We start from the raw sequence: 23,751 nt of genomic DNA, 5'->3' as shown, positions 1-23,751 counted from the left end.
CTTGCCAGAACACCTTCCTATAGAGAAAGCTCAGTCTGCAATTCGGTTCCAACAGAAATGATTTTTTAAAAATCTGATTTATTCCGATTTATACAATTTAAGTAGGTTTTAACTGTTTAAAATTAGTTTGAATTGATATAAATTAGTCTAATATATTAGATTAAGTAATAATGATAGTATGATCCACAAATTTGTTTATTTTTTAGTTTTGAATATCTAATTTTGATAGTGTATCACAATTATTTTATAATTAAATTCAAAAACTAAAATATTTCATATAAATTTAAAATATATTTAAAAATAAGTCCATAATAGGTTAACGCCTAGTTCTCGTCTAGGTTTCGAATAAAATGTCTAGGTTCCAAATAAACTGTCTAGTCGCTAATCTCCTATAAACTGTTTAGCCATTTCTTGAATATTGAATTTATTTATTGATATTTTGTTTTTCTTTTCAAAGTATTTGTTTATATCTCTACATAGCCGCTTATTTGCAGACCAAATGAAGTTAGTGAGAAAATAGTTCATGTCACTCAATAGCCATACCAGTAGATTAATTTTTTTTTTTATATATCTATATTTATAATTTTATCTTTTATGTAAGATTTTATTAATTAATATTTCTGTAATATTTTTATATATGTGTTAGTTATTTTAAAAAGTTTTATGCATTTACATTAATTATGATAAACACAAGGACGTAAAATACAAATAATTTTGAAGTTAGGTTGAAATATTACTTTTGAAGAAAAACACCAAAAAACTTCAGTTGTAGAATTTTTGTAAACTCTAAAATAGATAGTCTTTTGGATATGCTCTAAAAAACTAATCTATTAAAACAAGATCCTAATTTTGGGCTATCTATTGATCAGATGTTGTCATTTTTAAATGGTCCAACAAACATCTAAAAATATTTAGAGCATTGTAAATAAATTAAAATATATATCTGTAGCAGCTTTTCCCTATAATTGGAGCCAATCCGTAAACATGATCTTTAAATATATTTCATGCATATATTAAAACGCCACATTTGAATATATTTAACTGCTGTATATATTTTTACAAATCATAACCCTCATATATAAGAATAAATACATATAATATCATCAATTCATCATCTTTAATATTGTGAAAATCTTATATATTTAAACAAATATTAATAATACTTACCTTGCTCACTCGGAAAAGGCATGATATTATTGGATTTGGACCTCTGCATAATTTTCTACAGATTCAGAATATGTATTAACTGTAAAAAATATATTTCTGACCTAACTTGCTAACCGTATATAATATTTAACTTTCCGAACTAATTTCTAAAATACTAACCTACAATTAAACAAAAATACATGCAATTAATGTATATAAATTTTTTAAAATCCATACGATATTATTTTCGATCTTAACTATATATTCAGAACAATAATTTTAGTAATGTTAACGATAATCACTAAAACAGTTTAAGGGTGAGCATTCAGGTATCCGTTCAGGTTTAATTCAAGTTTATTTTGATTTTACGCACATGTTTAAATTCAGTTTAGGTCTATTTGGATTTCAAAATTTGAGGGTTGGAGATTTAAGACTTATTCGACTATATATAAATTTGATTCGGGTTCGATTCAGATCTTTGCGGGTCCAGTTCAAATCTTTAAGATTTATTCGGCTATATATAAAAGATATAGAAAATTTAATTATAAATAAATTATATTTTAGAAAAAAATATTAAATAGTTATAATTTTTTAAATATTATATGTGGATCCCATAAATTATATTCACGTGAAAATATGAACGAAGCAGATGCGGGTATCTAATTTTTTTTGGGTCTTGCAGATCAAAATTTATAGTGAAAAAATGAATTGATCCGCCATTTAACGGGGCGGTTTGACCCTCTAACCTAGCTATATTGAAGGATAATAGGTTAGGATACTTATAATGTGTGGAATTAGGAGGAACTTGAACTCTGCTGTTTAATTTTTACTATATATTATTTTTGGTGTGGAAATATGTGGTTTGCCGTATTAAATTTGTTAGGTTACATATGCCACTTGAATACCATGTGCGAGTACATTTGTTAGCTATTTTTTTTTGATTAATCTAAATTTTTCAATAGATTTGAAATAGCTTGAATAATTTTTTAATTTTTTTAAAAAACTAGCGTCTTTCCTAATTTAAATTACATATGAGTAAATATCATAATTCTTTTAAAAAATTATATTAAAACGCATATGTTTCTGCAGAGAATATATCATCTTTTTCAAAATATTATAATTTTTAAAAAAATTTATATGTAGAAAATCAGAAATTTTATATTGTCATACTTTATTTTTATTATGTGTAAGATCATTATTTAAATTATTTTATTTTAATATACATATATATATATATATATATATCATGATATGAAAAATAATTAATACACATTAACCTATTCTACGATATATATACTATTATTTTTAAAAAATATATTTTATATATATACTTATCACAGTATTTAGGACATGTAATTCATAAATAGATATTAACCATATCTAAATATAATATCATCATTGCATTTTTCTTATATTTAGTTTATTATTTTAATAACTAATATTATAGTTAGTTTCTCCAATTCTTATCGAAAAAAATATTTTAATATATATTTATTATGATATTTAAAATAATTAATAAATATTAATCTATTCTAGGATATAAACTAAACTTTTAATATGTCAGTGGAAATGTTTATAATTTAAATTAAATATCATGCTTTCTAAAATCTGTTATCTGTTATATATTTAATAAATAGTGAAGTAAATATATGAATGAAGAAATAATGTTATCTATACTTCTAATGAAAGTCATTTTGACTTTTTTAGAACTGTTTAGAAGACAAAAACTAAAAAAAAAACTATTTAAGAAAGTTGACCAAGGAAAATGCTATATACCAATTTAGAGAAGTTAAGGTCATCTGAAAATCTTATATATATGAAATTTTAGTCTAAAAAAATCTTATAAATATATTATTTACTTTTTTGCTTATATGTAACTTAAAATTTTTATTATATATTAATTAAATAAAGAGAACGATTAATAAAAAATAGGAAAGGAATAAAAAAATATCTTTTTAGATATTCCCGAGCAGCTTCTTTATACTTCGAACAAGTAACCAGTGACGCGTTTATTTTTTTCATGCAAGTTAATGATCCAAGTAAAATTATATATAAATACATAGCATACACATAAACAAAATGAAAATGGGTTTAAGAAGAACATCGTTGGTTTTATACATTCTCTTTATCTTTCATCTCCAGCAAAATTTTCCTTCTGTTAGTTCAAGGCCTTCATCTTTCGATGCGTACTACGAGAGTCTTCATCTCAGAGCCACAAAACCAGATGTTGTTGGTTTTGAAGGGAAGGGTCAAGAATTAACTGTAGTTATAAAAAGAGGAGGCGGTGGACTATGGCGTGACGGCGGCGGTGGAAGCACCGGAATAGGAGGCGGTGACGGATGGCGTGGCGGCAGCGGTGGCAGCAGAATAGGAGGCGGTAGACGATTGCATGGCTGGCTTGGCTCCATAATAGGAGACGGTGGAAGATTGCGCGACTGGATTGGCTCCGGAATAGGAGGCGGTGGCAATGGCGGTGGAGGTGGCGGTGGCGACGGCGGTGGCAGTGGAGGTGGCAGTGGTGACGGCGGTGGCGGTGGCGGTGGAGGTGGCAACGGAATAGGAGGCGGTGGAGGATCGCCTGGTGGCGGTGGCGGCAACAGTGACGGTGGCAACGGAAAAGGAGGCAGTGGAGGATTGTCTGGCGATGGCGGTGACGGTGGCAACGGAGGAATCGCTGGAAGATTGCCTGCTGGCGCCAGTATAATAGGAGGCGGTGGAGCATTACCCGGCAACGGTGTCAGCATATTAGGCAGTGGTGGAGGATTGTCTGGCAGCGGTGGTGGCGGCAGCGGCGGTGACAGTAGCAGTGGTGGTGGTAACAGCAACAGTGGTAACAGAATAGGAGGCCGTGGAAAATCGCCCGACGACGGTGGTGGTGGTGACGGCGGTGGTGGTGGCGGTGGTGGTGACGGCAGTGACGACGGCAACAATGGAATAGAAGGCGGTGGAGGATCGCCTGGTGGCAATGACGGCGATGGCGGCAACAATGGAATAGGAGGCGGTGGAGGATCGCCTAGCGACGGCAGCGGCGGTGACAATGGAACTAGTGATGGTGGTACTGGTGGATCTCACCGTTCAAGCAGCAGCCGGAATATTCGAGGGAGAGTGTGTTCTGTCTATTGGTTGAGTTTATTGCTTTTAGCCGGTTTATTATTGGTTTAGAAGGGTTTAAAGTATCCGTTGGCCGTTTAAATTAAAATCTGTGAGGTCAATGTTTGACATCAGGTCTGGTCTGGTCTGAGAATGATTGGGCCTTTGGTAAGCAGGTAAAATGTTGATTAATACATTTTACAGATAAGCGACTTTACTAGTATAAGAACTAATTTTCTCTATATATTATATTTTCTTTTGGTAAATGATTATACAATTAAAAAAGTTTCAATTATTATTGCACATATATATATATATTCTATTAAAATAGAAGTCTTAACTTTATTTCATATGATTTTTTAAGTTGGTCATATCCTAGAAAGTTATCACATTTAATTTATCTATCAATATTAATATTATTATCATATTAATCTCGACATCTATACATTCTTCTATCATTAATTATGTGGATGTATATACAAATACAACTCATTAACGTCTATACAAGAATACAACTCATTAACAAACACTAAAAATGTAAAATAATTAAATTAATGAAAAAAAAATCTTTTTACTAATTTATCAAACTTTTGATTTCTAGTAAGAACAACAGAAAAAATAGTAAAAATTTAAAGTACTTTTAGTTTAAATTAAATATTTTTGCACGTATATGGAAATAAATATATCTTTTAATTGATCTTCATTTGCTTAATATAAAGATTAATATAGACAAGATAAGTTAATAACAACATCAATTACAATAATTGATTTTAAAACAAATATTTTGTATCATTTATTAATAAGTGTCTTAAATTGGTATCATTTGTTTTTCTCATACTATTTATGCGATGTAATATAATTTTTTTTGTAGTTTAGCATACACATCTCTTGCAAATTCAAACCATAAAATGATACCAAAAAATAGTAATCGATTTCACAAATAAAATATATCTCGCCGATAGGGTGGAACGACTCTAGTATATATTTATTTATAATGATATTAAAAATAATTAATAAATATTAACATATTGTACGATATATATATGTATACTATTATTTTACAAAATATATTTTAATGTAAATACTTATCATAGTATTTAAGACATTCAATTCATAAATAATTATTAACAATATCTACATATAATATCATAATTGATTTTTTCTTATATTTAATTTATTATTTTAATAATTAATATTATACCAGATTATCTGATTCTTATTGGAAAATTCTTATTTATTATATATATATATAAATATTTATCATGATATTAAAAAAATAATAAATATTAACATATTCTACGATATAAACCAATTTTTTTACTATTTCATTGTAAATGTTTATAATTTAAATTAAGTATTATACTTTCTAAAATCTCTTATCTTTTATATATTTAATAAATAATTAAGTAAAATATAAATGAAGAAACCATTGTTATTTTACACTTCGAATGAAAGTCATTTTGACTTTTAAAAACTGTTTAGAAGACAAAAACTAAAAAAAAAAACTATTTAAGAAAGTTGACCAAGGAAAAATACAATATACCAATTTAGAGAGGCTAAGATAATCTCAAATCTTATATACATATTTTAGTCAAAAGAAAATCTTATATATATATTATTTACTTTTTTGCTTAGACGTCGCTTAAATTTTTATTATATATTAATTAAATAAAGAGAACAATTAAATAAAAAAATTAGGGAATATGAATAAACAAAATATCTTTTAGATATTCCCGAGCAGGTTCTATTTATAACCATACTTCGAACAGGCAACCTCCAGTGACGTATTTTTTTTTCCATGCAAGTAGAATCCAAATAGAATTATTAATTATATATTAATACATTGCATACCGGACAAGAAAGTGAGGAGATACAGAAACAAAACGAAAATGGGTTTAAGAAAGTTGGTTTTACACATTCTCTTAATCTTTTATCTTGAGCACAATTTTTCTTCTGTTAATTCAAGGCCTTCCTCTGTTGATACGTACTACGAGAGTATTCCTCTCAGAGCCACAAAACCAGATGTTGTTGGTTTTGAAGGAAAGGGTCGAGAATTAGCTGTAGTTGTTACAAAAGGAGGCGGTGTAGGATTGCATGGCTTGTTTCGCTGGCGTGGTGGCGGTGGAGGATGGCGTGGCTGGTTTGGTCGGCGTCGCGGTGGCGGTAACAACGGAATAGGAGGCGGTGGAGGATTTCCTGGTGGCGGCGGTGGAAGCACGGGAAAAGGAGGTGGTGGCGGCAATGGTATAGGAGGCGGTGGAGGACCTTTAAAACAGATTCCGGTGCAAACTGGTGTTGGTGGTATTGGTAGATCTCGCCGTTCAAGCAGCAGCCGGAATATTGGAGGGAGAGTGTGCACTGTCTGTTGGTTGAGTTTATTGGTTTTAACCGGTTTATTACTGGTTTAGAAGGATCTAAAGTATATGTTGGCCGTTTAAATCAAAATCTGTGAGATCAATGTTTGACATCAGGTCTGGTTTGGTCTGAGATAGATTGGACCAATGGTAAGTATGTAAAATGTTGATTAATACATGTAAGCGACTTTACTAGTATGAGAACTAATTTTCTCTATATATTTAATACATTCTTTTGGTTGTTTGTAATGCCGTACGGAGGAGTGTCAAACTAATTACCACCATAGTTCCTTCGAGGCTTCGACATGTAAGAAAGTAGAGGTATTATTGCATATATATTAAGGCCTGGATTAATAAGCAACATAGGCCCAAAAATCAAAACAAACCCGGCCCAACCACCACGTATTTGCTCTTATCCGGTTATCCCAACATTACCAACTGAGAATCAAACAACCGAATATTTTTCCCGGAAAAAGGAACAAAAAAGCTGCGGAGCGGCTTCGTTTCTCCTCTGATCTCTCACTCAACTCTCTCTTATCCGTTTAATTTCATTAAATTCAAATCCGAAGAACGAAACAAAAAAAAACAAATAGTAATGGGGTCGGGTGAATCGAAGAACACTGAAGAAGAGGACGATGGTTCCAATGGCGGAGGAGGAGGAGGTCAGCTCTACGTTTCACTGAAAATGGAGAACTCTAAGGTTCAAGGCGAGCTCACTCCTCATATCTACGGCTCTGTTCCTATGATCGGCTCTTGGGATCCTTCTAAAGCTGTGAGCATCGGTTTGACTTTGTGATTTCGACATTCGCCTTTCTGCGATTGCTTCCGATTTCATCAATCTGTAATTTGATATCGTTTCTCCCTTTTTGTTGATTTTTATTGATAGCTTCCACTGCTACGTGAGTCCGCGTCGATCTCGGAGCTGAGCTTCGTTGTTCCTCCTGATCACGGTATTCTTCTTTCTTTTCGTTATGTGAGTTGACTCGATTTGGAGTGACTTTGATTAGGCGATCGTTTAGCATAGAGGTTGATGCTAATGTTAGGATCTAAGGTTCTTCTATTGGTTTTTGGTTTTTGACGTGTAGAGACTTTGGATTTCAAGTTTTTGTTGAAGCCAAAGCACAGAGACACGCCTTGCGTAGTGGAGGAAGGTGAAAACAGGCTTCTTACGGGTGGTTCGTTGCAAGGAGATGCTAGGGCAGCTCTTTTCAGGCTGGAAGGTGATGTGATTCTTGAATCCCGAGTGTTCATCAATGCTGATAGAGTTTCACCGTTTGATCTTGCTGCTAGCTGGAGAGCTTATAGGGAGAATTTTCAGCCTTCTACAGTTCGTGGAATCCCTGATGTCAGTATCAATCCTGATTCAGCAGCTCTCGAGGTGCTTTGCCCTTCCCATGGGGATATATATATATAATTTTTTTTTGACCAAGCTCGAAATGAACAGTGTTTTTTTAAAAAAATTTCTTACAGAATTGTCCTTTAGAAAGTTTGGAACTTGATCTTGAGCATTATGAAGTACCTGCTCCTGCACCTTCTGCACACTCTTCTCTTGTTTATGCGGCTGACAATGCAGAGAATCCACGATCTCTTTCAGCTTCTGGTTCATTTGTTAATGACAGTACCCCAAAGGCAGCATCTAACAGTCCTAAAGATTCTGGTGTTAACGCTGATGGATCTCCATCTGCAAAGGTTCTTCACTTTGATTGGTTGCATGGTAGATGTCTACGCATATTAAATAGTCATCTTTCTTATTCAGTATTGGCATACATCTTACTTATAGAAAATGGAGGTCATTGTTCCCGATTCCTCGGCTACTTATTCAGCTTCAGGAGTACTATCACCTTGTCAGCAGAAAGATGGTCAAAGGGGACTCTTTGTAGATCGCGGTGTTGGCTCCCCTAGGCTGGCCAAGTCTGTTAGCGCAAGCTCTTTTTTGGTTGATCTCAAACTTGATGCGCAAACCAAGGTCTGGCACAAGATAGTTTCTATTTCCGATGGGGTTATCTTAAATTTAAGATCATTTGACGTAGTTTCACTCTTTCTCCTTTTTTTTTATTGTTAGAATTCAATGCCAGCCGCTGCAGGAGCTGTTGCTGCAGGAGCGGTTGCTGATCAAATGCTTGGACCCAAAGAAGATAGACACCTAGCAATCGTTCTGGTAATTGGCCATATAGGCGCTGTTCATAGTTTCTGCAGGCTTTTCAGCTCATGTTTCCTCGTTTAATTGTTGGGAGCTGGATGGCTGGCTATTTTGTTTGACATGTTAACTTAAATGAAAAAATAGAGACCGAAGTTCTGATTCACATCATTCCCATTATATTGTATCAGGTAGGCTTGCCAGCTCGAGGAAAGACTTTTACTGCAGCAAAGTTGACAAGATATCTACGCTGGTTGGGGCACGATACTAAGCATTTTAATGTTGGGAAGGTTTGCAAATTTTAGTTCCTTTTTGTATGTATTCTGTAATTAACAACACTTGTGGAACATATTGACTCAATCATTGCTCCATTTCTTTACAGTACCGACGGCTAAAACATGGAGTTAACGTGGTAAGCTAGATTATTAAATTGGTTAAGTATCTAGTCTCCATTTTGGATATTTCTGATGGACAACGAATGAGCTCTCCGTAGGCTGCTGATTTCTTTCGAGCGGACAATCCAGAAGGTGTAGAGGCACGAACAGAGGTAGGTGGTATTTTGAATTGCTTAGTAAAGCCAGTTTGCGACTGTCTCCTTTAATTTGTGCGTCTAAATTCATCATGGTTGTGGTACTCTCAACTTAGTGTGTTATATTGGAAGATGTTTGATTCAGTGATCAGTTTTAACACCATTTATCTTCTTCTTTGCACTTAGTTTTAATATATCACATGCTACTAGGTAGCAGCACTTGCAATGGAGGACATGATCGGTTGGATGCAGGATGGTGGTCAAGTAAGTATTTTTCAGTTAGATGGTTTTCCTGGTTTCTTATATCTTGCATTCTAAATAGTTTTCATCTATAGATCGGAATCTTTGATGCAACTAATAGCACACGAGTTCGCCGGAATATGCTGATGAAAATGGCTGAAGGAAAGTGTAAGGTACTGAAGCTTCGAAATACTGTGATGTAGATTCTCATGCTTTAGGTTACAGTGTGTCTTCCAAAAAAATCATTTGATGTTGAATTTGTAACTGTAACGTAACTGATTTTCCTTTTGACTCCTGTGTAGATTATTTTTCTGGAAACACTATGCAATGATGAACGCATTATTGAAAGAAACATACGTCTTAAAATCCAGCAAAGTCCTGATTATGCAGAAGGGTACGATGCCTCTTTCAGAAACTTATTTTCTCTTCCTAGTCGACTTTTTTTACCTGTCAGCTAAATCCGTGTGCTTTTCTGCAGGACGGATTTTGAAGCTGGAGTGAGAGACTTTAGAGACCGTTTGGCCAATTATGAGAAGGTCGGTATACAAATATGCAGCTTCCAAACGTGTCCTAACTGCTTTGAGAAAGCATAGTTGACTAAAGTTGTGGACTTGGGGCTGGATTCAAATGTTGGTTTTATTGTTTTCATACCAGGTTTATGAGCCTGTTGAAGAAGGTTCTTACATCAAAATGATTGATATGGTCAGCGGTAATGGTGGACAGATACAAGTATGTTTTATATATTTGTTTGATGAAGAAATGTGCCGCTGATGGCATTTCATACTGATTTCGATAGTATGCTCTTATGTTTTTGACTATTCCTGACTGGTAATCTACTTTTTTGCAGGTGAACAATATAAGTGGTTACCTTCCTGGAAGAATTGTATTTTTCTTGGTATGAATTAACCATGTCTCTTTCTCATTTTTAATTGAAATGCCTTTAGCCTTTTTGTAATATGCAAAATCAGCATACAAGTTATGTACCTGCAAGTGTGATATATATCATCATCAACATTCATTGGCTTGTTCAATAAGAATAAGTTAAGTGATCACGAGATCATTGTTTTGTTTTTTGAAGAAGCTAATATTTTATTACCTTAAATTAGGTGAATACGCATCTTACTCCACGACCAATACTACTCACTCGGCATGGAGAAAGTATGGATAATGTTAGAGGCCGAACTGGGGGAGATAGTGTTATAAGGTATGTTTCTACTCTGTCACCTCCGAATTTCACAATTTTCTAAGCATTGAATTTATATTTCTTGTTTAAAATGTGAAATTGATAACCTTTGTCGACTTTGAAACGCAGTGAATCTGGAAAAATTTATGCAAAGAAACTCGCTAACTTTGTCGAAAAGCGACTAAAAAATGAAAAGGCTGCTTCGGTAAGTGTTGCAGACTATTACACTATGTTTGAATTTTTATGTATCTGCAATTGTGTCAAAGAAAGCTTGTTGCTTATCTTGCGTACCAGTGAACGCTTACGTAAAATTTGTGTAGCCTCTAAGTCAGTCTATCAATTCTTAAGATCCGGAAAATAGTATTGAGAATAGGGAAGCTGAAGCTTTAAATAGATTGTTTCTTCTCTCTTATTGTTTTATGCATTTAGAACTGGAGACTAGTGTGAGATCGTGAGATATTGAGGCGATCCTCTCATGGAGGTTTCGTATTGAGAAGTTGATCGGAGTGATCCGATATCTTCTTGAGACTACTCCGATTGTAATTATATCATTGATCAGTAATACAGTGTAAGAGGAAGACGTTGAGGTTGATTAGAGTTTAGAGATATCAATCTTAACAAAATGTCTGTCATTTGGACAAATTTTGTTTTCCTACACCAACCGAGGCATTGAATCATCCTTGAAACCTCTTTTTTCCACACAAGTCCACAAAGGATCAAGCAGTTCCAAACTTAGTTAATTTGATATCATAAAGCTCTTGATAATAGTAATAATGATCCACCGACCTTGTCTATTGCAGATTTGGACCAGTACACTTCAGAGAACAATCTTAACAGCAGGTTCCATAGTCGGATTTCCTAAGGTTTGTGTTTACAAACTGCCAGAATATCTTCCGACTATGTCTTCTAATTATATGTTGCTGCAAAGAAACCGCTTTCTCTTATTTTCATCTTTAGGTACAATGGCGTGCCCTGGACGAGATCAATTCTGGAGTTTGCGATGGAATGACATATGAAGAGATAAAGAAGATAATGCCAGAAGAGTTCGAGTAAGTGACTTGGTAGAATCCGTTTATGTGAAAAAAACTTCGTCATTTCTGATTTCCGATTTCCAAGAGTTTTTAGGAAGGGCACATAAATTTATGCTAGGGGTGTTATGCTTGTAATTAGATAGAACTAGTTTATAGTTTAGATATCATAAAGCCACGAAGCTAGGTTAAAAATCTGAAGAAACCAACTTACATCCCATTTTGCATATCCTGAAACGGGTCTCAGATTTCTCTAGCTCATCTTATGGTGCATATGACTGCAGATCTCGGAGAAAGGACAAATTACGATACCGATACCCTCGTGGAGAGTCATACCTTGATGTAATTCAACGGTATGTTTGTCTTTTCTTCCTCTACGTTCAGTCATAAACTAAACCGGAAGCAAACAATACCTGCTTTGACAATGTAGGCTTGAACCTGTGATCATCGAGTTAGAACGACAAAGAGCGCCTGTCGTCGTGATAGCTCACCAGGTTATAATCCAAACCATCTGTTTATAGTTTAGTGTCTAAAACCATTGGCTCTGGTATTTGAAGATTTTTTCGACAATCCACTTTATCATGTTGAACTATCTGACTTGTCAATGAGTTCACCTTACAATTGGTTGGTTATTACGCAGGCCGTTCTGAGGGCCTTATATGCATATTTTGCGGACCGTCCCCTCAAAGAAATACCCCAGATCGAGGTATAATCTGAAATATGAGATTGTATGATAAAACCATTTGAGAGTGATGGATAAGCTTTTAGATAGTTTGAAAATGTAAGACAGCACATAATAATAACGGCCGTGCCATCTATGCATGTATGCAACAGATGCCACTTCACACTATCATAGAGATACAAATGGGAGTTTCTGGTGTTCAAGAGAAACGCTACAAGCTCATGGACTGAAAGTAACAACCACAATTACATCGGATCTCAACTACAACTCTCGTCCCAAAGATTTTAATGTTTTACTCACTCTGTGAATTAGAAGATTTGCAGACATCATCACTGGGCTGCATGTTGGCCTCCCAGTTCTTAATTTTATCCATCAGATATTTTTTACCAAGTGATTTTCCGGCGCTACGCGCCGGATTCATATGTTATATTTTACATAAATTTATAAATTATTATATGGTCTTAACAAATAAAATATGTTAAATATGAAAATAAAAATATTTTTAAAATAATATTTTTCTGATCTTTTTTAATAGTGGTTAGTGACCGTAGTGCATTACTTTGTTTGAAGTTGTTTAGTTGAAAGTGTAATAGTATAAGTGGTTGTTACTAATCGATTTAATAAAAATAGAATAAAAAATCGATAGTCATAACAAAATTAATTTAGTTGGAATTTAAAATAAAACAAAATTGATGTTTTATATAGATAACATACTTATATTATTAATTATTATAATAACTATATATGAACTATAAAACTTTTTCTAATATATTTAGTTCAAATAATAGAAAGATGGAATATATTTCAAATTTTATAAATTTTATAAAAAAAATAAGGGTAAAGTGTTAATTTTTGGTAAAATAATTGGTGAGTATCTAATATATATCTTTAAAATTATCATGTTGACTTTTAAAATATAGAGGTGCGAATTGTATGTGTTACTTTGGTTTCAAGGTCTCTAAAAAAGATGTACCTTAAAATAAGAAATATAAAATTATTTTCTCTATTAGTTTTGTAACAATGGAAGATTTTGGGTGTGTTCATAACGAAATTCTTGTTTGTCCATCCTTATTTAGAATATCAACGAATCTTAATATGAATCTAAATATGTTTTTTTATCTAAAAACTATAAATGGTTCCTAAACTCCTCTATTTAATGGACAACTTCTATTTTAACCGGAATGGAACAATTTCACCAAATTTTCCTAGTAAAAAGTCAATTTGTTAATTAGTAAATGCGATGTTAGCATCTATAACGATCACGAGAAAGACAATTTCTAACTTTTGTGACATTCGGGCTTATTGACTTATTGTATTTAGTAATGGTTTTGACAATAAATAGTTAGTGTGGTGGAAAGGATTAATGGTGAGGGTGGTGTGTGGTTTACATCAATTTTAAATAACTTTAACAATCAAGCAACGTTTTTAAATTTCTCTCAGATTGGAAGTAATGATTCTTTTTTTGTAGTTAAGTTTTAAGAGTATATTAATCATGTTTACGGTTTTTAAAATGTAAACACGGATAACATGCATCAGGGAAATTATTGGTTTCCTTGCACAGTGTAACATGAGAAGATACCATAGGGTTTATGTGTCAATACCAAAATTACCAAATGAGTGGAATTTCTAGATTGATTATATGACGGTTAAGTTGATTGCATTAAAGAAGGAGAATCATAGAGATTTCATTCTTCATCGTTAACATCAAATACAAAGAAACCCTATAAACCAATGTTTTGACACCTGACCCAGACATTTAACCGGATGATTTACCGGATCTCTTGATCATTGGATCAACCGTAGATGAACTGCGGTTTAGTAAATGAATTAGTGTTATTATATTATAATATATTAGCTATAAAATAAATATATAAAACTAAAGTTAATATTTTAAATGTTTTTAAACATAAAGTAATAGTTTGGATATGTATCTATTTTATGTTTAAAAAAATTTGAAAATACTTTACTTTAGTTTCCATTTTTGTATTTTTATTTGACATACAAAATATTAATAAATAGTTTAAAGTATTTTTAGAAAAATATCTAACTTAAGAGTTATGAAATCTAAAAAAAATCAAGACATAAAATTCATAATAAATTAAACTTCCAATCCAAAATTAAAACATCATTGTAATAAATTGTCAATAACAAAAATAAATTAACACCTAATCACAATTAACACCAAAACACATTAATTAAAGTTGAGAAAAGATTTTAATTATTAAAAATAGAATGCCACATGACATTTTTCTCTGTAAAGAGATAAAAAAACTCAACTTTATTAGTATAGATTTGTACTCACAAATATCTTGTAATTTCAACATTGTTATGTACTCTTCACAATAATTAACTTCTATACAATAGACTCTACTGGCATTACTATGCCTTAGCGATAGACACAATTTGTGGTGGGCAAAAAAACAAACAAACCAGACCAACTTAGTCGAATCTAAACCGATCCAACCTAAATATATAAATAAATATATATATATATATATATATATATATATATATATATATATATATATATATATAAATATTTTTTTTTATCAACCTAAATTGTTCGATTAAAAATCAAACCAAACCAAAATATGAAACCAAAAAACTAAGTATTTCTTTAATTAGATGAACTAGATATATTAGTGATATTGAGTCTTAAGATATTTAATCATCTAATTAAACTACTACACATCATTTTCTACATTTTACTTTTAAATGAATAGAAACTCAAGTAAAAATAAAATAAAAGAATATGAACCATTAACATCAAAACCAAAAAATAACCTATGATATTTATATTAGGTTTCAAGGTAGTAATACAAAATTATTTGATTATATCTTTTGCATTTTATTATGATGTTTCGTTTTACTTTTAAAACGAATAAAATAGTGATTCAATATTAAATGATAATTTATTTTATGATTTTATGAATTATATTTTTGTAATTGAATTAGAAGAAATCTAAAAATCAACTCAATTGAACTGAACAAACGCAAACAAAATTAAACTAAACATAACTAAATATAAACTAAATCGAACTAAAATCGAACCGAATACAAACCAACCAAACTAATTTCAATTGAATTTGGTTAAAGTTTCTTAGACCAAATTTATAAACCATACTGAACCGAATCCAATCCAAATTAAAATCTAAAGTGAAATTTTCACCCTTACTAACTAGTATATGTTTGTAAAATGGTTTAAAACGTGGTGAAAAAAGTGGAATAGCTACCAATGTTGATAAGACACAAATTTAAAATGTTCAGAGCTCTATATATCCATAATTCTGTTGGGGTTCAAATCCGCGACATTCGGCTCATAAGACCTACAAACTAACCAATAAGCTAATGATCTCATGTTCTAACATGTCATACTACTAATCATAATTTAGGAAACTTATCTCGATCTTGTATAATGTTATTTATATCTTTTATGCATATTTCTTTCACTAGTTTATACTAAGAATATATTTTATAAAAAATTAAAAGCTTATTGTATTAAGGAAATTAAACTATTAGCTGGAAATATCAATGAAAATATTATATAATAGACTTTATTAATTTCATTTTCCATTTTTCATCTTCTTTCGATCACTTGTCTTGGAACTAGAAATTTGTGTGTGTGTGGTTGTTGAACCTTACATGTCTTGCTCTAGTTTAAACAAATCTAGTAGTTTTAAAAGTGTAGTTTCAATAATTTGTGAATTCTGTGGAATTTGAGTATTTATAGAGGAAATAGATTATATCAGTTTATCAATGCAATACTACTTTACTAAATCACATTTCTCTGTCTCTTCTCCAATTCTTCATTCAACACAAAATATGCCAAATCTTTAATTTGTGTTGAATAGCCATCTTCAATAGACAGTGACATATATATCATTATAGAGTTATATGACCATAAGATTAACTCATATGATCAACGCTCAATCATTCTATGTAATGTATTATATATTATCATGTTTTCAAAAGTTCAAAACTATGTCCATTTTCATGTGTGTTTTAAACATAGATATATTGCAATGTTATGTTTTCCAATTTGAATTGAGGTTCATTTTCCGAATTGAATTGATTCATAACCGTTATATATCATTTATTGCAATATCGTTGTGTTTTCCAAATTGAATTGAGGTTCTAACAATATAAATTAACAAAAAACTGGAATGAATTTTTCAAAAAGGACAGTTGTCATAGACATTGGAAAGACTGATAGTTTTGATATGATCACCATCCACCAGGCAACAAAATGAGATTGAATAGTCGTTATAAAGATATTGATGTGTGTGGGTGGTGGGTCGTAAGCACCAACAACCAATAATTTGAATTTAATTTTATCATTCTATTCGTATTTTTATTGTTTATAAACACATTGTAGGGGCTACATCATTGACTTCTATGGCACCTTAATTAAGTAATTATTTTAGTGCTAGACAATAAGCATCGGATCCTGATCATATTGCTCTTTTATTTTTCTCTTCATATTGTGTTTTTGAATTTTCCACAGTAGAATAAAAAGATGTGCAGTGAGTAAGAAACAGACAAATGGAATAAAACAAACGCCATAATATAGCTTGAGTATTATTATACTAACTAGTTAAAATTTCAGATATTTTTGGGGAAAAACAGTGAGTAAAATTAAAAATGAGGTGGGTAACTTTTTCCTCACTTTCTTTCTATAAAACCCTAGTTCAAGAAGAGCGTACAAACAAACACATACTATCAAAATAATTTTTCTCTCTATCTTTCTCGTATAAAATCCTTGTTCAAGAAGGGCTGTATAAACAAACACATATAATACTTTCAATACGTGTATAAGAGTATTCTCAATGTATTTTTCCTTTAAAATTGAATTACTCCATAATAAAATTGATTTTTTCTTTTGTATAAGAGTATTCTCAATGTATTTTTCCTTTAAAATTGAATTACTCCATAATAAAATTGAATTTTACTTTTATATTTTATCTCAAGGTGAAAATAAAATAATAAAAAAATGAACTACTTCATTTATGGAGTAAGCCAATTTCTATATATTATAAAATGGATAATAAATTATGATTAAAATATCTTTTACTTTAATATTTTATAAAAAATATGGATTGAGATTAGAGATGCTCTAATTTTTAAGTGCATTGGATTAAAGGACATCGCAAATATAAATGCAAGTATGGACAAAACGCCATATTGTAAAGAAAAAAGCTCATGACTTAATATCATGTAAGTAGGCTTTATAAGTCAAGCATCTGATCATTATAAAGTCAAAGGCGTATATGTTTTAGGATTGTTATATATTTATATGTTTTATGAAAGAAAAATATTAAATGATTCTCGCTGGTGTAAGAAAAAACTTTATCCAGTTTACAAAAAGAACTTCATCCCTATTAATTAATCACGTAAACCCGAAAACTGTATTGTACTATATTGAAAGACTCACTGTTTGGCAACTGAAACTATGTGGAAGACTGATCAAATTAACAATGGGAATTTATGATAAAATAACTTAACTGATATGTTAAACGTAACTGACTTGTAAAAGTCTTCGGTTAAAAAAAAAAAAAACTGACTTGTAAAAGTCGTGGCCTGCTATACACCGGCTGCTTGAATCGTAGGGTTAGGGATGGCTCCTTGGAAATCCGGTTCGGCATGTTGTTGTCTACGTATTTGGATAATTAATCGATACCAGGTGCTGAGGAGAATAATATAAACAACTAATACATGGTATTTTCTTTTTTAAAAGAAAAAACAAAAATGAGATTTCTTTGTCTCACGACTTTTTTTTTTTGTATCTCGACTTTGTGATTACATTCTTGTATAATCTAAAGAAAATTTTGCAATTTCTCCATCTCCAAAACTATTAAGTCAAATCAGACACGGATGATTATTTTTCGTTCTTTCAGCTAAAACTCGTACAGAGGTATAGGGACCCCCGAGAGCCTAGATTAAAAAAATTTCAGCCAAATTTTTACCCTAAATAGAAGTCATTGCACAATCTTGATATATAAAACAAATTGTTTTGGATGAAAACTGATGCAGCGCAAGCTACGATAACACAATGAATCCTATTTAGTCTGAGAATACCTAGGATCAAAGTCTTCTTGATTCGTTGAGAACTCTCGAGTTCTAGCCGTAACAAGGAAATAAAAGGGTTTCAAACCTCTCTTTATAAAATATCAATATCAATAATCTGAATACAACCATAAGCCTAGACGGCTATATATAATAAAACCGTAAAACCCTAAAACATTAAAGATAATTATCTAAATAATTAATAAAATTAATAATAAGACATTTAGAATATTTCCAAATATCTATCTACATCATTCTCTCCGGGTTGGAGAAGATTCGTCCTCGAATCTTGTTCATTCACTACAAGAAAACACCCGGAATTCCGACGGCGGTTCCGACGGACACAAAAGTCGTCGGATGTTTTTGACGACTTTCAGACCGATTTCCGACGAAAACGAAAAATATGAAGTCGTCGGTATTCCGTCAATATATTCTGACGGAATACCGAGGAAAAGAGGTCTGTCGGTATATTCCGACGATATTACGACGACATTCTGATAAAACATGGTTCGTCGGTATTCCGTCAGAATATACTGACGGAATACCGACGATATTTCGATCAACATATATAACCGTTGGGGTCGTCGGAAATTCGTCGGTGTATTCTGACGGAATACCGACGACATAAGATTTCATAAAAGTTTTGATATGTCCTCGGTAATCCGTCAGAAAAATACTGACGACATTCTGATGGACTGGACATGTCCGTCGGAATGTCGTCAGTATTTTCTGACGGATTACCGAGGACATATGGTTTCATTGAATTTTCGATATGTCCTCGGTAATCCGTCAGAGTCCAGTCCGTCGGAATGTCGTCGGTATTTTCTGACGGATTACCGAGGACATGTGTTTCTACAAAATTTCAAACATGAAAATCTACAAATTTATATGTCAAAAGTATGAAAATAACACATGATAAGTCTTTAGTATAGTATTAGATCGCAACCGTTCAAATATAACAACTCATTTAAATATTTATGTATGCATATCATTATTTTCACAACATCTCATCTTAACATTCATATACTTATACAATCATATTTATAATCTTACACTACAAAAAAATGTTGTTGTGTTAAATCATGTTATAAAAATATATTTATTGTTAAATCTTTATGCAAATACTATATTTCTTAGCAAAGATTTGGATTTTGCATTTAGAAACTTGAAACCAACCCCTAAACACTAAGTCGTCGGAATTCCGTCAGAATTTTCTGACGGATTACCGAGGACATATGGTTTCATTGAATTTTCGATATGTCCTCGGTAATCCGTCAGAAAATACCGACGACATTCCGACGGACATGTCCAGTCCGTCAGAATGTCGTCGGTATTTTCTGACGGATTACCGAGGACATGTGTTTCTACAAAATTTTAAACATAAAAATCTACAAATTTATATGCCAAAAGTATGAAAATAACACATAATAAGTCTTTAGTATAGTATTAGATCGCAACCGTTCAAATATAACAACTTATTTAAATATTTATGTATGCATATCATTGTTTTCACAACATCTCATCTTAACATTCATATACTTATACAATCATATTTATAATCTTACACTACAAAAAAATGTTGTTGTGTTAAATCATGTTATAAAAATATATTTATTGTTAAATCTTTATGCAAATACTATATTTCTTATCAAAGATTTGGATTTTACATTTAAAAACTTGAAACCAACCCCTAAACACTAAGTCTTCGGAATTCCGTCAGAATGGGTCGTCAGTATTCCGTCGAAAAATACTGACGGACAATATATCCGTCGGTATTCTAATTTCCCCGGGAAAACCAAACCGCGTGAAAATTTTCGCGAACCGCCTTTTCGTATATATTTAATGATTCTGACGGAATACTGACGAACTTCGTCCGTCAGAATTATTAAATATAAAAAACCCTTCTTCTTCTTCTTCTTCGTTATCACCGCCTCTCTCTCAAACCTCTCCGCGATTCCTCTCCTTCTGACGGCGATTCCGGCCAAACTCAAGCTCCCTTCACCGGTGAATCACCTCCTCATCCTCATATCTCTTCTCCAAACCCCTAATCATGTAAGAATCATCCCCTCCTCATCTAATCTCAAGTTTTTAGGGTTTTGGTTTTTAGATTTTAGGTTGTTTGATTGTAAACCTGAATTTTAGGTTGTTTGATTGTAAATTCTAGGATTGAATGGATAGTTTAGGATATATATGTTTGGATTGTTGTTTGGTTTGTTGTTTATTTTTTTGGATTTTTTTGGTGTTTTGGTTAAAATTCAAAACGTTTTTCAAGTTTTAAAATGTTTTTTGATTTTTTAAACGTTTTTTTATTTTTAAAAACGTGTATATGATTTATAAAAACGTTTTTATGATTTTTTCAAACGTTTTTTGATTTTTTTCAAACGTTTTTTGATTTTTTAATATATTTTTATTTTTAAAAACGTGTATATGATTTTTAAAAATGTTTTTATGATTTTTTCAAAACGTTTTTCAAGTTTACAGTATATATAGAATTCTTTATAATTTTTATACACACACATATATATATATATATATATATATATATAATTTTTAATATTTTATAAAGTTTTATACATATATATGTATAAATCATGTATAATAAAAAATTTAACAATTTTTTATAATTTTATACATATATATATATATATGTATTAGACATGATTTATACATATATGTATAAAAATTATAAAATATTAAAAATTTATATATATATATATGTATAAGAATTATAAAATATTAAAATTTTATATATATATATATATATATATATATATAAAATTTTAATATTTTATAATTCTTATACATATATATATATAAATTTTTAATATTTTATAATTTTTATACATATATATGTATAAATCATGTCTAATAATGGCGGTTTTTTGATCGAAGCAAATGAGGGTAATCCCGTTGATAATCTCCAACTCATCAAGGTGGCTCACACTAACAAGAAGACGGGTCAAATCCAAGACGTTGTCATCAAAGGTGTCGTTGAGATTGTGGAAACTGAAATAGCATCTCAGTCTCAGTCTCAGCCTCTCTCTGATGACGGCGATTCTACAGGAGCGTCAACCAACTTGTCTCGATTGCAAATCAATGAGATGGTTGAAAAGGTAAATTTCAAAATTAATAAGTTTATTTTATAAGGTAGTTTATAACTAACTTTAAATATTTTTGTAGGTCATTCCTAAAAGGAAAGGAGACCGTTTAGTTGGGCTGGCCCGCCGTGCTTCTTCGTATCCGACATCTTCTTCGCAAGCTCCGTATGCCGTTCCCATGATTCTCGAGGAGCTGCATGACAAAGATGAACGGATTGTGGCATTGGAGCAGCAGAACGCCACTATCCTTACCGAGAACCAAACCATCCTTGCTGAGCTGGCATCGCAAAAGAAGACCACGCAGAGATCATGGAGAAGCTAAACCGTTTGTTTCCTTCGATCAGTTCTTAGTTTTTTCTGAATTTTAAAACTTTCTGAATGTTTTTTTTCTATTTCGGTTTGTATGAATTTTGAACTCTATAATATTATTAATTTTCACTTTCAGATTTGTTTTAATTATTTTTTTTTAAATTGCAAAATTTAATTCTAATAAAAATAATTTAAAATGAAAAATTTAATTATTTATTTAATTGAAAATACCGACGACATATGGTTCGTCAGAAAATACTGACGAACCAAGTTCGTCGGTATTTTCCAAGGATTTAGTCCGTCAGTATTTTCTGACGAACCAAGTGTCGTCGGTATTTTCCGAGGACTTGGTTCGTCGGTTCGTTCTGATTTCCGATGAAACATGTTGTCGAAAATGCTCTCGGAATGTGGTCGCAAGTTCGTCAGTATATGGTTTCTCGGTATTCGTCAGAAGTTCGTCGGTATGTCTGACAAAATTCCGACGAAATTGAAAATACCGACGAAATGATACCGACGGACGGTTTCGTCAGAAATTCGTCAAAATATGCCTATTCCGACGACATTCTGACGAATTTGTCCGTCAGTATCCCCATGTTTTCTTGTAGTGATTGCCTTTATCTCGTTTCTCTTTTTTTCTTCTTTTTCCATTGATAATATTTTCCAAATAAGAAAATAATATTTGTTCCACCTTCAGCAAGATAATCAACATGGAAGTTAATGATTCCATCTCCTCGCTACGATTGAAAGCTCGTATTAGATCACCTTTAACAAAAGCCCAGTTGGCTCCACAACTTCCAAAACGTGAGTTGCCCTGCTTCAAATTGCTGCCGTCCACGAGAATGAAAATATTCTGACGAGTAACTTCTTCGCTCAACTTGTCAACCTCTTGACCACGCAATTCCTTGTCGTCGTATTGAATCCAACCGTCATCATCATAAAGATCGAAGATTGGACTTCCAATAATTGTTTTGTAAACAATTATTTCACTATCCACGAACAAATTCGTCATGATTCCAGATCGAGTTTTGATTAAGAAACCAAAACACCAGCTCTGATACCAAACTGATGCAGCGCAAGCTACGATAACACAATGAATCCTATTTAGTCTGAGAATACCTAGGATCAAAGTCTTCTTGATTCGTTGAGAACTCTCGAGTTCTAGCCGTAACAAGGAAATAAAAGGGTTTCAAACCTCTCTTTATAAAATATCAATATCAATAATCTGAATACAACCATAAGCCTAGACGGCTATATATAATAAAACCGTAAAACCCTAAAACATTAAAGATAATTATCTAAATAATTAATAAAATTAATAATAAGACATTTAGAATATTTCCAAATATCTATCTACATCATAAATCGGATCACCATAGATCTCCCGATAGATCTCATGGTTTTCTTCTCCCTCAACAAAAGGACTCTCGTCCAGTATAGTGCAGTAACTGCAGATCAACATGACATCCAGAATCGTTCTTCGATTAAGAAACCAAAGACACGCAGCTCTGATACCACCTGATGTAGCGGAAGCTTTTAGGGATAGGACTAGAGATCCGTTGATCCTAAAAATACCCGGATAACTAGGATAATCACAAAGATCTTATTTAGTCTAAGAATGCCTAAGATCAATGTCTTCTTAAATTGTTCTAAATATCTTATCTACATCAAAAACAGCGAACTACAGTGTGTATATAAATGTCACGTCTTGACAGTATGGGGATACCATGATATCGTGTATACGGTCAAAAGGACAGTACCTAAACTCTTACTGAGTTATTGGCTAAAGAAAACAAACAAAAATACAATGCGTAAATGTGTAGCCATAATTAAGTATGCGCGTACCTAAAACTCATTGAGCTATAAAAGAACAAAAGTGATTACACTGAGAAACA

At 31.9% G+C, this 23,751-nt stretch overlaps 3 protein-coding genes across 3 annotated transcripts; all 3 read left to right on the top strand.

Annotated features, from left to right (window-relative positions):
* The first annotated feature begins 3,221 nt into the window (after positions 1 to 3,221).
* Positions 3,222 to 4,442, top strand: LOC108842947 (glycine-rich protein DOT1-like). The gene has a single exon (XM_018616011.2). It carries the CDS (start codon positions 3,226 to 3,228, stop codon positions 4,306 to 4,308), a length of 1,083 nt encoding a protein of 360 aa, XP_018471513.2. The 5' UTR covers positions 3,222 to 3,225; the 3' UTR covers positions 4,309 to 4,442.
* Positions 4,390 to 6,772, top strand: LOC108842938 (uncharacterized). The gene is given in 2 exon segments (XM_018615998.2): positions 4,390 to 4,404; positions 6,045 to 6,772. Coding segments are annotated over 2 exon segments (645 nt in total). The 3' UTR covers positions 6,675 to 6,772.
* Positions 6,773 to 7,035: 263 nt separating this feature from the next.
* On the top strand, positions 7,036 to 12,840 carry LOC108815162 (6-phosphofructo-2-kinase/fructose-2,6-bisphosphatase). The gene is made up of 23 exons (XM_057005779.1): positions 7,036 to 7,362; positions 7,477 to 7,540; positions 7,676 to 7,968; positions 8,061 to 8,279; positions 8,371 to 8,556; positions 8,653 to 8,748; positions 8,919 to 9,017; positions 9,110 to 9,139; positions 9,221 to 9,278; positions 9,471 to 9,520; positions 9,592 to 9,669; positions 9,799 to 9,890; positions 9,975 to 10,032; positions 10,151 to 10,225; positions 10,344 to 10,391; positions 10,603 to 10,700; positions 10,809 to 10,884; positions 11,480 to 11,542; positions 11,637 to 11,728; positions 11,992 to 12,060; positions 12,138 to 12,201; positions 12,348 to 12,413; positions 12,542 to 12,840. Exons 1-23 carry the CDS (start codon positions 7,186 to 7,188, stop codon positions 12,617 to 12,619), a joined length of 2,229 nt encoding a protein of 742 aa, XP_056861759.1. The 5' UTR covers positions 7,036 to 7,185; the 3' UTR covers positions 12,620 to 12,840.
* Positions 12,841 to 23,751: the final 10,911 nt, after the last annotated feature.

Source organism: Raphanus sativus, chromosome 1 (genome assembly GCF_000801105.2).
Source record: "Raphanus sativus cultivar WK10039 chromosome 1, ASM80110v3, whole genome shotgun sequence".
In the NCBI taxonomy this organism is placed as follows: Eukaryota; Viridiplantae; Streptophyta; class Magnoliopsida; order Brassicales; family Brassicaceae; genus Raphanus; species Raphanus sativus.
Note: the sequence above shows the minus strand (reverse complement) of the source record. Positions and strands in the feature narration are given on the sequence as shown.

What these genes read in the sequence shown, in the direction of transcription:
- LOC108842947 (XM_018616011.2), top strand. Translation starts at nt 3,226, where the DNA reads ATGAAAATGGGTTTAAGAAGAACATCGTTGGTTTTATACATTCTCTTT.
- LOC108815162 (XM_057005779.1), top strand. Translation starts at nt 7,186, where the DNA reads ATGGGGTCGGGTGAATCGAAGAACACTGAAGAAGAGGACGATGGTTCC. An exon ending in GACACCTAGCAATCGTTCTG is followed by an intron (nt 8,749 to 8,918) that starts GTAATTGGCCAT and finishes ATATTGTATCAG; the next exon opens with GTAGGCTTGCCAGCTCGAGG. An exon ending in GGATGCAGGATGGTGGTCAA is followed by an intron (nt 9,521 to 9,591) that starts GTAAGTATTTTT and finishes TTTCATCTATAG; the next exon opens with ATCGGAATCTTTGATGCAAC.